The following is a 13637-nucleotide window of genomic DNA, read 5'->3' as shown; positions in this document are numbered from 1 at the left end:
ATGCTGTCGTTTAACAGAGTACTGGAAAATCCAACAGTGCCCTGTATAATGCAGAACAACCTGTTGGGGCCCAGCTACTCTGCACTACAAACTCCGAGTCCTCATTCAAAATTCTAAATGCTCAGAGTAATGCAACACGACACAGGCAGAGTTCAGTAAAATACACAGTGTGGGTACCAGACAATGTTCTTTTGAAGGAACTCTCTCCCAAATGCTTTTAAATAGGCGCTCTGACTTGACAATGGGTCATTAATCACACCTGAATGCCCCCGCAGAGTCTCAAACTGAAGTTGATACTCCGGGTGACATATTGTTTTTCTGACCCCAGTCGACTTCGGATTTGAAGGCATCGGCCAAGACTGAAAGTTCTGACACTGTAATTCTGAAGAGACAGAAAGGCAACAGTCAAACTGCTGGGATCAGAGGTAGAAACACCTAGTGGAACCAACGTTTACAAGAAAAGGAGATCAGAATCATTACACGCACCGCAGGTCAGAACGTGATCAGTTCTGTTCTGAAATGTGTTGCCTCTTTATTTCCACTGTTCAGACGAAGAGCTTTTCATTTAGGAGAAAAGCTGTTTTTAGATGTTTCCTTTCTTGTGCAGAAGCATCAGCAGGAGGCATTAGGAAGCGTCAGTGGTTGGTTTGCCGGTAATTGCAGGAAGTATCCTGCACATTGTTTTCAGTTACAGGGAAGTCAGCCAGGACAGACTGAAAGGTAACTGTATAAACATGTTTTTGTGCTAGCAGGCTGTTGTTTGCAAGAGGGAATCAGACCATACCGATACTGAATTTAACTATTATGTTTGATTATAGTGTTGGCTTTTTTATATCTACTGCTATTTTAATCACTACATTACCCACAATACATCTCATGCAGCCTGGACAGACAGTAATCAGGTATTTATTTCAGTTTTCAGTTTTCTAGTTTCCATTTTGACATTTAACTAGATGGACATAGTGTAATACTGGACACTGAGGTCTTTCTACTGACAGCACACTGCTTCGAGGAATATTGTCCAAACATACACTGCCACCTTTTGGTGTTTCTTTGTACCTACAGCCAGTGTGCTTGTGATTGTTCAGTTTTAATTGAACATCTTAAATGGAAGTCAAGGAACATTGGAGCCATGTTTTAAATTTGTTTTATTCTTATTCTGTCATTGTTTTGATGGCTAGATGAAACAATCCTATAGTCTGACCACAGAGTACAAATCTTGTCACAGTATATGAGTCACCATGACTCATTTCCTTGTTTTAATATGATATGAAAGCGATGTCAGTGCAGTTAAAGAAAAGAAAAGTGATGAGAATAAACTCAATATTTAGATCTTTATATGCAGTTAAACTTCCTGCATAAATTACCATGGTAAAATCACTTTCACATACACATTCACTGCATGTCATTCTGTGTGGGGAATCTGCACCATCAAAGTATAATGCCTTCATTATTGTCCCTAAATTTTGCTCACATGCTGCATATTCCTTAAAACAATCCGTTACACAGAAAACCTGGTGTCAGGTCCATCACAGGAGTGCTGGTTGGTTTTTGTGTCCTCAGCTCACAATAGGAACCTGGAGGCAACAACAAAACCTGAAGAATGAGTGGGAGGCCATCAGGGGCCAGTCAGCTAATTTTCGGCCCCAGGCAGATTATGCCAGCCATGGACAGTGAGTAATAAAACAACTGCTAAATGACACTCAGACATCCCTATGTATGGTGATTTAAATGTGATGTTTTCTAAACCACTCTCTGATGCACAATGTTCCAATTACACTTAATTTGGTTGTACTAAATTAAAATTCCAAATGAAACCAAAGACACGATCAGTTTGTGATTTATGATTTCATGATTTGCATAACTAATTTATTGGAATAGCATGTAATTTTAGGGTTGAACTTTCTTCTGTAAACTCCCTATAGAATTATTATATGATTATTAAACTGACATAAAAATACCAGATAGGATTAAAGTGGCCCACAATCAGGCCACCGTTAACTGACCGTTGAGAGCTATTGACACACTTTTCCTAATAGGAACATTACGGGAATATTACATTGACACCACACGGGACCGACAAAATACTAAATTACAAACACATATAATACTCGTATAAAATCCCAACAGAGTCGTGGCAATTAAAAGTCATAACACAGCTGTACATTGAGGTTTGGCTGGTGCTCTTTCCCCGGCATTTTGGAGTTCAGACGCTGTTCGGCGCTCTCGCACCGTGGAAGGACTCCGTCCTGCCCGGTGAAAGACTCTTTGACAGCCTCGAGTCAGTGAATTCCCCCACTCCCGCAGAAACTCACCATCCAGCATTTCAGTCTTTGCACCGGAGCGCACAGGCATGCGGGCGTCCACGGGTGCGCACTGACTGCTCAGGGAGGAATGGACTCCTCCGCACCGAACCAGAGGACTGCTGGGGTGTGTTTGGTGGGAGAGGCAGGAGCTGAAGCCGTGAGGAGGAGGAGGAGGATGGTGCCGTCAGTTTCGATTTAATTCCTCAACCGGCTGCCTTTACGCCGGGTGGAGAGGTTCAGTCGTCTGTCGCCTGGCAGTATAATCGGCTTGCCGGGAGGAGCAGGGAAAGCCCTGTCCAGACTGAGGCGGAGAGTTTTAAATCGGACCGGGATAGAGAGAGTTGACAGGAGTGCCTGGTCACAGTTCAAGCTTTTCTCCTGCTGCTGGAAACGTGAACTGACAGAGACTCCGAGAGTGGATCATTCAAGCTGTTAGACTTCACATCATGAGTGGACCGACAAATGGTAAGCTGTGTGTGTGTGTGTGTGTGTGTGTGTGTCAGAAGTGTGTATGTTAAGTTGGACACGTGTAGGCTGTGTGTGTGTGTGTGTTGAGGGTGATGGGAATATGTGGGTGTTCATATGAGTGTGTGTAAGCTTCTGCCTAATCAATAACGTGGCGTCCTGGGAGGGTTTAACCTGAAGTAGACATAAACAGCCCTTCACTGAGGTTATTGATCACTGACACGCTTATTGACACCGTATTTCATCATGTCATTAGCCAGCTCCCTGTCAATGAAGGTTAGAAACAGAGGTTAGTGTTGTGTATTGATAGCTGCCAGTGTTCATCTGTATTTTCATGAATGTTAGTTTATGTTGCCTTCAGTGTGTATGGATTGATAAAGATTCCTGATAGCAACCAGGAATCTTCGTCCACAGTCACACGACCCTGTCAATCAATTTTAGTTTGTTGTGTTAGAAATATTTTTAGAAATCAGTGATTATTGCAATTAATCACAGTCATGTAAGAAAAGACAAGACAATCTTGTGACAGCTACTCAGATATTTTGGAGAAAAGAGAGGAAGCCTGCTGTTCTTTGATAGCCAGAAGACAAAAGAGCACATCCTCGGTTGAGACTGTGCAGGACACACATTAAAATGCCACCAAGGCCCAAACATAGGACCACATAAAGCAGGTTTTTATTAACATGAAACCACTAAATCCCAAAATTTATTTTCCACCCCCACCCCCCCTAAAAAGTGGCTTTGAAGGTCAGTGTGAGCCATCAAGCAGCTACCTACTGCTCCTAGCAGATGTTCAGTTTTATAAATCCCACCAAAGCAAGATATTTAGGATCTTTATTTTTAAGGGCTTTGGTGGGGCTGCTCCGCCATATATTTACAACCATGTCAGTGTAGCAGAGGGGCTACTGTCACCCCAAAAATCTCCCAGAGAAAAGAAGGGGATTATCTTTTGACTGACTGGCTTGGTTGACACCAAGGGAGAGCTTATTGGTTTTTTATCCACGCTCTTTATCCAAGAGGTCAAAGGTCAGAATGAATATGTGATGCTGTCAAACAGTGCAGAATAAATGGCTTATTCGACGTTGAGGCTGCTTTAATGAGAATTGTAGGAAAATAGAGGTGGGATTTGTTTTTTGTGAAAATCAAATCGGTTGGATTTGAGACGTTTTGTCACTCAACTGTGAGACATTTAAGAGTCAGTTTTAAGAAGTCAGAACAGAGACGTGCAGGAGCACAGATGTACAGATGGAGTCAAATTGATTAATAGCTTGTTCATATCAGTCGATACTGTGATGTTGTCCTGTGTGGTTCCAAACCTGGGGGTGGGGACCCCCAAGGGGTCATAAGATAAATCTGAGGGGTCACAACATAAATCTTAGGTTAATGTCTTTGGATGGTCTTCAAATTTTTTGCATTTTTTTTTATGTAAACTGCTGGAAAATTACAACTTATCCATATAAAACCAGAAGAAGAAAACAATCACTCTTGGGTTGACCTGGTCATAACCTAGAGTAGTGTCCACCACCCTGGGGGTCAGGACCTTCCACTGGGTCACAAGTGTGTTTCTTCTGCACAAAACTATGCTTCACATCTTAGAGAGAAAGAAAGAAGGGAAGGGAAGGGAATGTAGACAGCGGTTAAAGGTTGTATGTGCACACGTCATTACCTGGCTGCCGGGCAGTTACACACACAACATACATACAACATAGACACACTTACAATGCATACAACCTCACGTTGCACATTTTCAAATTAATTTATTCCATAAAGTAGAACATACAAAATATAAACAGACTATTTATAACAAATGTACACAAAAATACCACCATAAGACTCTCTCTCTCCTTCCCCCTCTCTCACTCTCTCTCTCACTCTCTCTCTCACACACACACACAAACACACACACAGGTGGCTCAGATCTTTCTCTGTCTGTGGTTCCAGTCCTTGTGCTGCCATCTGGCTACACAACCAATGCCAGCTTTTGTGGGATACACACACACATACACACATAGTGATGATACAATTTGTTAGGAAACATTTCTGTCCTAGTTTTACCTTACCTTTTTTTTCTCCTGAAAACATTTATAGATCCACAACTCTCTCTGTCTCTCCTGCTGTCATCAGCTTAACCTGCCAGCATGTTTTGTTTGCTGCTATTGCGTAATACTCTGGGATGCTGCAGCATTAAGTGTAATGTCACTGAACTGAGTAGATTACAGTAGAATTTTTGTTCAGTTTTTTTTTTTGTACAGTGTGCAGGGCACAGCCAACTGTTGCAGCAAATCAAATCAGTCAGTGAATTAAATCTATTTTCTCCACTGCTCTTTTGTCTTGTACTACCATAACTCTGTGTGTGTGTGTGTGTGTGTGTGTAAAGAAAGGACTTGTTTCACTAAGAGGGATTTGACCAGTTTCATAAGTGAGGATGAAAGAGGTGTAATCCCCAAACGGCCTCATTGTGCCCTTTTCTGTCCCCGGTAGTGTGTCTTTGTCTGTGTGTGTCAAGATTCAATTGAAACATGCACAAAGAACAAGTTGCTGGAGGATACAAGCTGAAGGGAGAAGTGATGAGTCGAGGGTAGAAATAAATAAGTATAAAAATATTTTATGTGCTACAGTAAGAATACAGTATATAAGTAACTGTACATTTCCTGAAACATGTAAGACACTGAACACAATGAACAGTTTGAATTGTCACAGTCAGTCAGTATACATCTGTCTTTCTGGCTCTTTGTCTGTCCCACCCTTCAGCCACTCTCTTGTAATGAATGGTTGTAAGTCCTGCTGATCTCCCTGGCAGAGGGACAGACTTTCCAGGAGCCACTACTAGTTACAAAGTCAATCACTAAGCTGTCTTCATCTCCTCTAAACCTTCAGTCGAGTGTGAATGCGATTACAGTGTGTGTGTGTGTGTGTGTCTGCCTCTTTGTTTTGTTGTTGTGTGTCTATTTGAATGCGTTTCTCCGTCGTATTGATCCACCAGAATCGGTTGCCACAGTGTTTGAGTGACATTAAAGAAAAGTATCATCTGAAGGCTGAGATGAGTTTTTTTGAGGCGAAGAAAACGTCTTCACTGATTTATGAAAAATAATATTTAGTTAACTTGTGGTTCTGATTTGTTTCTGTTTAATATACAAGACAAACCTGAGCAACTTTTTTTTACATTCATTATACATTAAAGCTTGTGTTTGGCTGTCAAATTTTTCTAACAAGACACTTGCCTGGGAAAAATTACATCAGGTCTCTCATCATTTTGAGGCAGTCGTTCCACGTTTTTTTTTTTTTTATCACACTTTGATCAGATGTTAAGCAAAGACCTCAAAATGACAGTAAGTGGCATGTTTTTGATCCTCTCCTCTTCTCTCCTCTCCTCAACAGTTCAGTACCAGTCAGGTCTTTACGGAGGAAACAACAACAGCAGCTCTCCTCTCTCCAGCCGTGGAAGTTCACCCATCGTGTGTGAGCGCTGCGGGGAGGTTTGTCGCGGGGAGGTGGTGCGCGTCAAGAACACACATTTCCATGTTCACTGCTTCACCTGCCAAGGTAAAGAACATGAAAAAAACTCACCACACATACACACACACACACACACACACACAAATATGCTTCCACACATCACACATACGTGCCTTCACATCCGCTTCCATCCTTCACTCCCACACTCACACACAGTGTTTCACATTCATTTATTTTTCAGTCTTGGACTAATGCACGGGTTTTCATGTGTGGATTCCACCCACGTCAATTTGCATAATTAAATATTAAATAATTACCAGTACTCAGACAAGAAGGAGCCAGCACAATTGTATCAGTGATAGCTTCTGTCTTCACTGAAACAGAAACTGAACCATGACTTTACCAGCATCAAAGCCAGTCACAAAGTTTATTGCATGAGAGAGGAAAAAAAGGCGTTCAGTGACACAGAAGCATCAGTAATTGGGCTTCATTGTCACCAGAAACAAAAGGTGACATGTGATAGCTTCACAGTGAACAGAAGGTGGGAAGATCTTTGATCCTTTAAACATGAGAGGCATTGCAGTTTTGTCTAAATATCCCAGCCTAATCCGCGTGCTTTGATTTGCCTCTAGATTTTGCCCCTGCACCGTACAATACTTGTCCTCTGATGACCAGGTGTCTGTTGGCATTTTATAGTCAATTTGGTGGCATCTGATTGACATGTCAGCCTTACCGCAGTACTCATCTATCATCTAGTATGAGTTAATTCAGTGTAAAACCCAGATGGCAGATGGCTTCAATCTCCTGGTGTCCAAGCTCCTTTGTCACAGCAGACTGTTTTGACTGGTCTAAGTAGGAAAAGCACAGGTGTCACCGGTGACATTAACATGTCTCCGTTCTATCCAGGTGCCTCAATAAGCAATGACAAGATGCACAGCAGAGCAAACACACAAACAAGAACACACAGCACCTACAGTAACTCATACACGTCAGCAGTAAGAGCTGTAGTAATTTTTTTGTCCCACAGTGTCACAAAAAAAGCAGAAATAAAGAAAAAAAAGACAGCGAACTCGCAAAATTTAACTGTGGAACTGAAAGAGGCTTTTTGAAGAGCACAGTCACTGTGTTTCCTTTCTCATTGTTTTCATTTTTCATATACATGCGTCTCCATGTGTGTAGTTGCATGTGCACTCGCACAGAATGAGTATTTGCGACAGTGAGACTTCACATGTTCAAGCTTCACCAGTGAGCAGGTGGGGCAGAGCGCACAAATAGAGGTCTGGAGTCAGCAGCTAGCTTAGCAGTGCAGTCAGCAGGTTTTCAGCCGGTACTCAGACTCCAACCAGCTAACCCCCTTTCACAGACTGAGACCCACATAGTCCCAAAGCGTGCTGCAAGACAACACAGTTTTCTCTGTTTGATCTGCCAGTAACATCGCCTGAATGCTCTCAGCCCACAAAGCACCAAAGAGGAGGGTTTTCTTCTTCTTCTTTTTTTTCCAGGGAAAAACCTTATTTTGTCTCATGCAGCATTGCTCATTGCAGATCTTAAAAATAACCAGAGCTGAAATAACTGCTTTGATTGTTTGTTTGGTTGAATAATTGATTGTCTAATTGACTAATTGTTTGCTCAACAGAAGCCCTCATTCCTTCTGACGGGACACAAGGCAGATTTATTGACGGAAGTGTTCCCTCTTTGATATTAAAGTATTTATTATTATGGACAATTGATCTTGCAGAGTAAGCTTAATGACTTTTAGCTAATGGACAGTGGGCTGAGTAGACATCAGCTGATGAAGTGGACAAGAATCAAATCATCAGCTTTTAGCACACAGGCATCTGTGTTTTTTTTCCTCTTCTGCTCATTATCTTATCCTCTCCACTCCTCTGCCTCTCTGTCGCTCCGTTGTATCACATTCTTTGTTTGTAGCTGTGCTGTGAATGTCAGAGTTACAGTGTGCCTTTGTTTGGTAAACAGTGTAATCTCCGGTTAGTGTGGCTATTTGGGATTGAAGAGGGTTTTTTTTGGAACATGGACAGAAAGAGAGAAAGGAGAGGAGAGGAGGAGAGATTTCTCAGCCATTGAGTCGATTGTCATGACATCTGTGCAGATATTTGTGGTCCTCAGAGGATAAATCCTACTGACTTTGTCGTTCCACCGATTTTTCATCTAGTGCCACCATGAGGTTGACAGTTGTGGTTTTGAGTGAAGTGTCCTGACAACTTTGTTTTTTATGTCAGCGCAATACGAACAAAGCAAACAGTGCCAGTTTTTGGGATTATTATGTCCATGTCCTGCTGGGTGTCCAAATATGTCGCCATAACCTCTTGGTTTTTTTTTTACCAGTGTTAACAATGAAGCTGAAATCCATAACATGTCAGAAAACTGTACCAGTGTAATCCCTCAGTTGGGCTGTAGACTGGTTGGACTCTTTGATCCATCCTGATCACACTCATGCAAATGCACAGAAGCTACAGCGAGGAAACCCATCCCATGTTGATGATGCAAATAAATGAGGGAAGACAGTGACAGGACGGCAGACGTGTGCTGGATGGACAGATCGATAGCCTCATTGATACCTCCCCTGGGTCCCCCTGTCTCTCCCTCTCTTCCTCCACATCCTCATCCCTTCACTTTGCTGTCTGCTTCCCTTTCTCCTCACATATGATGCTTTCTCTCTATTCAGCCTCCTCTAATCTCTCCCTTGACTCCCATCTTGCCTTTCTTCTCTTTTCTCCATGTCTCCTCTCAGCCTCGTGTCTAAAATAATCCTTTCCTCTTCTCCCCTCTCCCATTTTTCACCGGAAAATTGAGCCATGTACATCATCTGCGACCTTACAGTGTCTCTCTTGTAAAGAACCACTTCAGTCACGACTGGAAAATGGGACAAATACCCCAAATAGTCTGATTCTCACTGTGCATCAAAACATTTCATAAGCCATTTTGAGATAAAAGGCCGTGTGTCTATTATACTATTCAAATCCCATTTTTGAAGAGTTTCTGGGACCATTTTCAGTGAAAGAGTCTCTCCTCGAAGGTGATGTACACACTAATTTATTCGGATGGATCATACTACTGCAGGTGTTTCACCTTCTCAACAGAATTTAAAGCAGACTCCCATGATTCTTCTTACACTGTAAAGCGAACTACAAAGCGTGACCCATTTGAAACAAGTTTGTGTTTTAGAAGAGAAAATGTACCAGTACAACGAGGAGTACGAGTATTTTATCAGTATTAGTGAACGCTCAGTCAAAGAGACAGTCACGGATGGCCGGGCTCTTTGTTCAGAAGAGACTTCAAGGACAAACTGTGAAGCACTAACCGCTGTATCAGCTCAGCTGTGCAGCACTCTTTTCTTTTGTGTGTTTGTTTGCATGAACATTTGAACAGTGGGTCAGTGTGCTGGTGCTCGTGTGTGTTTCCGTGCACGCATTTATAGTTTTCTGTGCATGTGGAAGCTGAACCAGAAAGTTGAGACAGTCGACATGTGTATCAGGCCTGCAGGAGTTCTTGTTTCAAGCATCTATCTTCATTTATATCACTTTTTTCTTAAATCCATCTTTCCTGTACCCCCATCTTTCATTCCCCTGACCCTTTGCTACAGCCGCTGGCAGTAAACAAAGAAAATCATTATCAGCTGTCTTTCTGCCAATTGTGTGTGTTTATGCGTATGTGTGTCCAGAACTCAAGCACTTCAATCTAATGGGCTACAAATCACTGTTAACAGACGCAGAAGCAAAGTATTTAAATACTTCACTGGCTGCGATGAACTGCAGCTGAACCTGCCCCCCTGATGTGCAGAAGGAAGGGAAAGTAAGAGGCTGGTGAAGAATGAAACTGATGGAGCAGAGAGAGAGAAGAAGGGAGTAGAGACTGGAATGAAAGGGTAGAGGAAGACCATGGTTTTATTTATTAATTCGCATTTATATTATTTATTTGCGCCCTGAAATATATTTTCTGTTTGCTTTCTCTTTAAGCCTCCTTTTACTCTCACTCTAGAGTAGAAAGTTAGAACGATCTTTCTAATGAGTTAAACGTCGCCCAAACTGCCAGCGTGAGTAATACTAGACTGATGTTTTGTTTTGTGTTCATCTTATACCTGTCATTTTGCTTTCTGAATAAATCTTGCTGCCCTCAGCCTTGACAGTCTTGCCAGCACTCTTATTTTTTTTTTAATCGTTCATCAAATTCATAGATCTTTTGACAGACATTTCGACTGCAGGAGAATCACAGATGGGGCTGATAACATTAACGATGGCTTCTGTGGGCTCCAGAAAATGACTGCGATGCAAAGCAGCAATTAATGTCACTAGCTACACCTGTGTTTGATGAGTTAAAATTTAACTTGAGATTCACTTCACTTCACTTCTCACTTTGTTTCTTCCATCTGGTGAGAATAAGTCATACAAGTCAAAGGTCCCCATACAGACTTGCTCCTAGGATTTGTGGGGTCATCGTAGTTGTCATAATAGACAGCTGTCTCGCTGGAGTCTGCCTGTGCTGCGCAGTAAGTCAATATGGAGCCTGGATGACTCTCTAGATGGTTGTAGATGGTCATAAAAAATGCTGTTGCTCTCTTTACTACGGGATCAGCTATCTAACATAAAGAATCACCTGTGATGTACAGGAGATTGAATTCACACAAGGACGCAAAGAAATTAAACACATTTTTTGGATCATCTCGGTGATCTTGTTAATGACTGTCCAGACTCATTGTTGATTAATGCCCCTGTGTATAGGAGGACTAAATCACTGTGTATAATACTCTCTTTGCTGTGTCTGAACTGCTTGGTTTCATTTAGGACTCAGCAGACTTCACGGGAACCGTCCTGTTTCTGCCGATTCAGCGCACAGGTTTTCTAAATGTAGAAAACCTTCAGAGTTTGGGATAACACATGGGGCCAGGGATGGTCAGCGCAAGGTCACATAGGGTCACAGGGTCTTGCTTGACAGGTCCTGCATGGAAGTGACAGACAAGTCTTTGACCTATTTTAACATTAAGCTTCAAACAGCAAGTTCAAGTGGATACAGGAAGATTTGTCCTGACTGTCCATGAAAGGCTAAAATGTCATGTGACAGAGGGAATAATGGATGGAAGCAGGAAGGCCCATACTCATTTATATTCTGGGAGTTCTCTGCTGTGGCATTTTCTGCTTCTATTATAATGACACTGTAAATCTGTAACATGAAATCTTCAGTTTAATGAAGTTATTCGGGGTTAGAGATGAGCTTGTTCATTTAGCATTCGGTGTAATTCCTGAACCGTCAAATGGTTTTCAGAGGAATTTTGATCTGATCTTATGACTTCATGTTCATACATATATTATGGACCTGTCTCCATACTGCACAATCTGCTAGACAATTTGGGTCTGTGAACAAACAGACCTCTGTGTGGTAGTGCCTGTGGGAATAACCCCTGACATTTTGGGATAAATCACTCTCCATTTACTTTCTGTCCAAAAGAAAAAATCCTCTACACAGGTCTTAGTGAGCTTTGCTCACAATTTGTCTTTATTAGAAGCAAAGTGTCAGTTCTGAAACTTGAAATAGGCTGTCAGTGTAAAAAAAATGCACTTATAGTAGAGTCTACAGCCATGCTATGTGAAGCCTCAGCACTATTGACGTAAGCCTGTCAGCATGCTAACATGCTCTCAGTGCTAACAAACTGATGCAGGACTCTTTTTTACCACACTACCCATCTTAATTTAGTGTGTTAGCATGCTAAAATTTGCTAATTAGCACTCAACATTAAGTACAGCTGAGGCTGATGGGAATGTCAGTACTTTTGTGGGTATTTAGTCAAAAACCAAAGCTTCGAACTAATGATGGTGCTACATGAAAAGTCAGTGGATCATCACACGGCTAATAAAACTAGACCAATAAAAAAAAAAACCCAGTAAAGTTTGAAAGTTCACCAGGGAGAAGCAAAATATAGCAAAACTATATTGAAATATTACTTTATGGTCTTGATTATTAAAACCACAATATTGGATATGCCGCAGCTGAAAATTAAAGCTGTATCAGCCGGCGCAGCCTGTGTATATACAATGGATCATGGTCTATAAGGACAGTTTTAAAAATTTGGCTTGTGATCTGAAGTCCAAATATCCCAGAGGTCCCTCCAGAGAGGCCAAGCCTGAACAGCTCCCTCTCTTTCCTGTTTTCCTCCACATCTTAATAGTTTTCCACTCAGACAGTGATGAATGTGTGAACGCTATCAGCAGGGTGAGAAAGGATGAGAAGCACCCGGCCACCATCCTCAAAGGAGAGTGTTTCCTTTTGAGACGGTGAGAGACAGAGAGAGTAAACACCAGTGTATCTGCATGTGTATGTAGGTTTGCACAGATTACATCACCATAGCTGTTTGACTTTAGTGAATCCTTACTTTTCACATTGAGCCACATTCACTGTCTTTTAAATCCCGATGGATAACAAGAAGGGCCAGTCTCAAGTTCGCAAGCGATAAAAAAATTCCTGGTTCTGTCCCTTTAACAGGGCTGGCTCATCCCCCCACCAAGTTTGGTGCAAAGTGGTTCAGGACTTTTTGCATAATCCTGCTGACAAGCAAACAAACCAACAAACAGACACGGATGAAAACATAACGTCCTTGGTGGAGGTAATATAAAAATGAAAGGCTGACTTGTTGGACATATATGCCACATACACATGTGTGCGTGTGTGCAATGACGTACACGAGAGAGTCTGTGTGTTACTGTAGCTGTTTCTCTTCCACTGTGAAGAGCTTAAGACTCAGGCAGACTGAAAAAGGTCAGGCTGGCATTTTAATATTATGATACCATTTCAGAGACAGAAAAATAAAAACACTGTACAGTATTTCTCGTGTTTGAGATGATGTCCCAGTTTTCTTTCCCATATGAAAAAAAGGACTTAAGCATCTTAAATCAACTAAATCATGAGAAGATCATTCAGTTATAAAAGAATAATAAGGATGAACTTGTTTGTGGAAAAGGAACATATCTGTGTTGGTTGGAACATCACATGCTTAGGTATAAATTTCAAAGGCACAAAGACCAGGAAAGTAGATCACATCACTCCACTTCTCTGATCTTTACACTGGCTTCCTGTGAAGACATGTGCTCCAATTCTCAGTCTAAAATTTTTCTGTTTGCTACTGCCTTTTATTACATCAAATTTCATATCTTGCACTGCACTGTGGCTGTATTGCAATTTTTATTCTCCTGTTTAATGTCTTATTTTATTTTAGCTTATTTTTTTAATCTACTATTTTACTCTTTCAAATCATGTGGATATGTGTCTTCTTTACATGTTCTTTGTCTTTTATGTCTTACGTAAAGCACTTTGAATTGCCTTGCTGTTGAAAGGTGCTATACAAATAAACTTGCCTTGATTCTATAAAACAAGCTGCCTTTACTGTGCGCAATTATGCTG

General features: G+C 41.5%; 1 protein-coding gene across 2 annotated transcripts in view; it reads left to right on the top strand.

Annotated features, from left to right (window-relative positions):
* Positions 1 to 2632: 2632 nt before the first annotated feature.
* LOC121190611 (actin-binding LIM protein 3-like) overlaps positions 2633 to 13637 on the top strand; it is a 36753-nt gene continuing 25748 nt past the window's right edge. The window contains exons 1-3 of one of the 2 annotated variants that reach the window (XM_041051495.1): positions 2753 to 2771; positions 3440 to 3442; positions 6150 to 6314. In XM_041051495.1, coding sequence (XP_040907429.1) covers positions 2753 to 2771; positions 3440 to 3442; positions 6150 to 6314 — 187 coding nt within the window. Of the gene's footprint in view, positions 2772 to 3439; positions 3443 to 6149; positions 6315 to 13637 lie in introns of both variants that reach the window. The other variant, XM_041051494.1, reaches the window with a different exon arrangement.

Source organism: Toxotes jaculatrix, chromosome 12 (assembly GCF_017976425.1).
Source record: "Toxotes jaculatrix isolate fToxJac2 chromosome 12, fToxJac2.pri, whole genome shotgun sequence".
In the NCBI taxonomy this organism is placed as follows: domain Eukaryota; kingdom Metazoa; phylum Chordata; class Actinopteri; family Toxotidae; genus Toxotes; species Toxotes jaculatrix.
The sequence above is the reverse complement of the archived record's forward strand: the minus strand, read 5'-3'. Positions and strand labels throughout refer to the sequence as shown.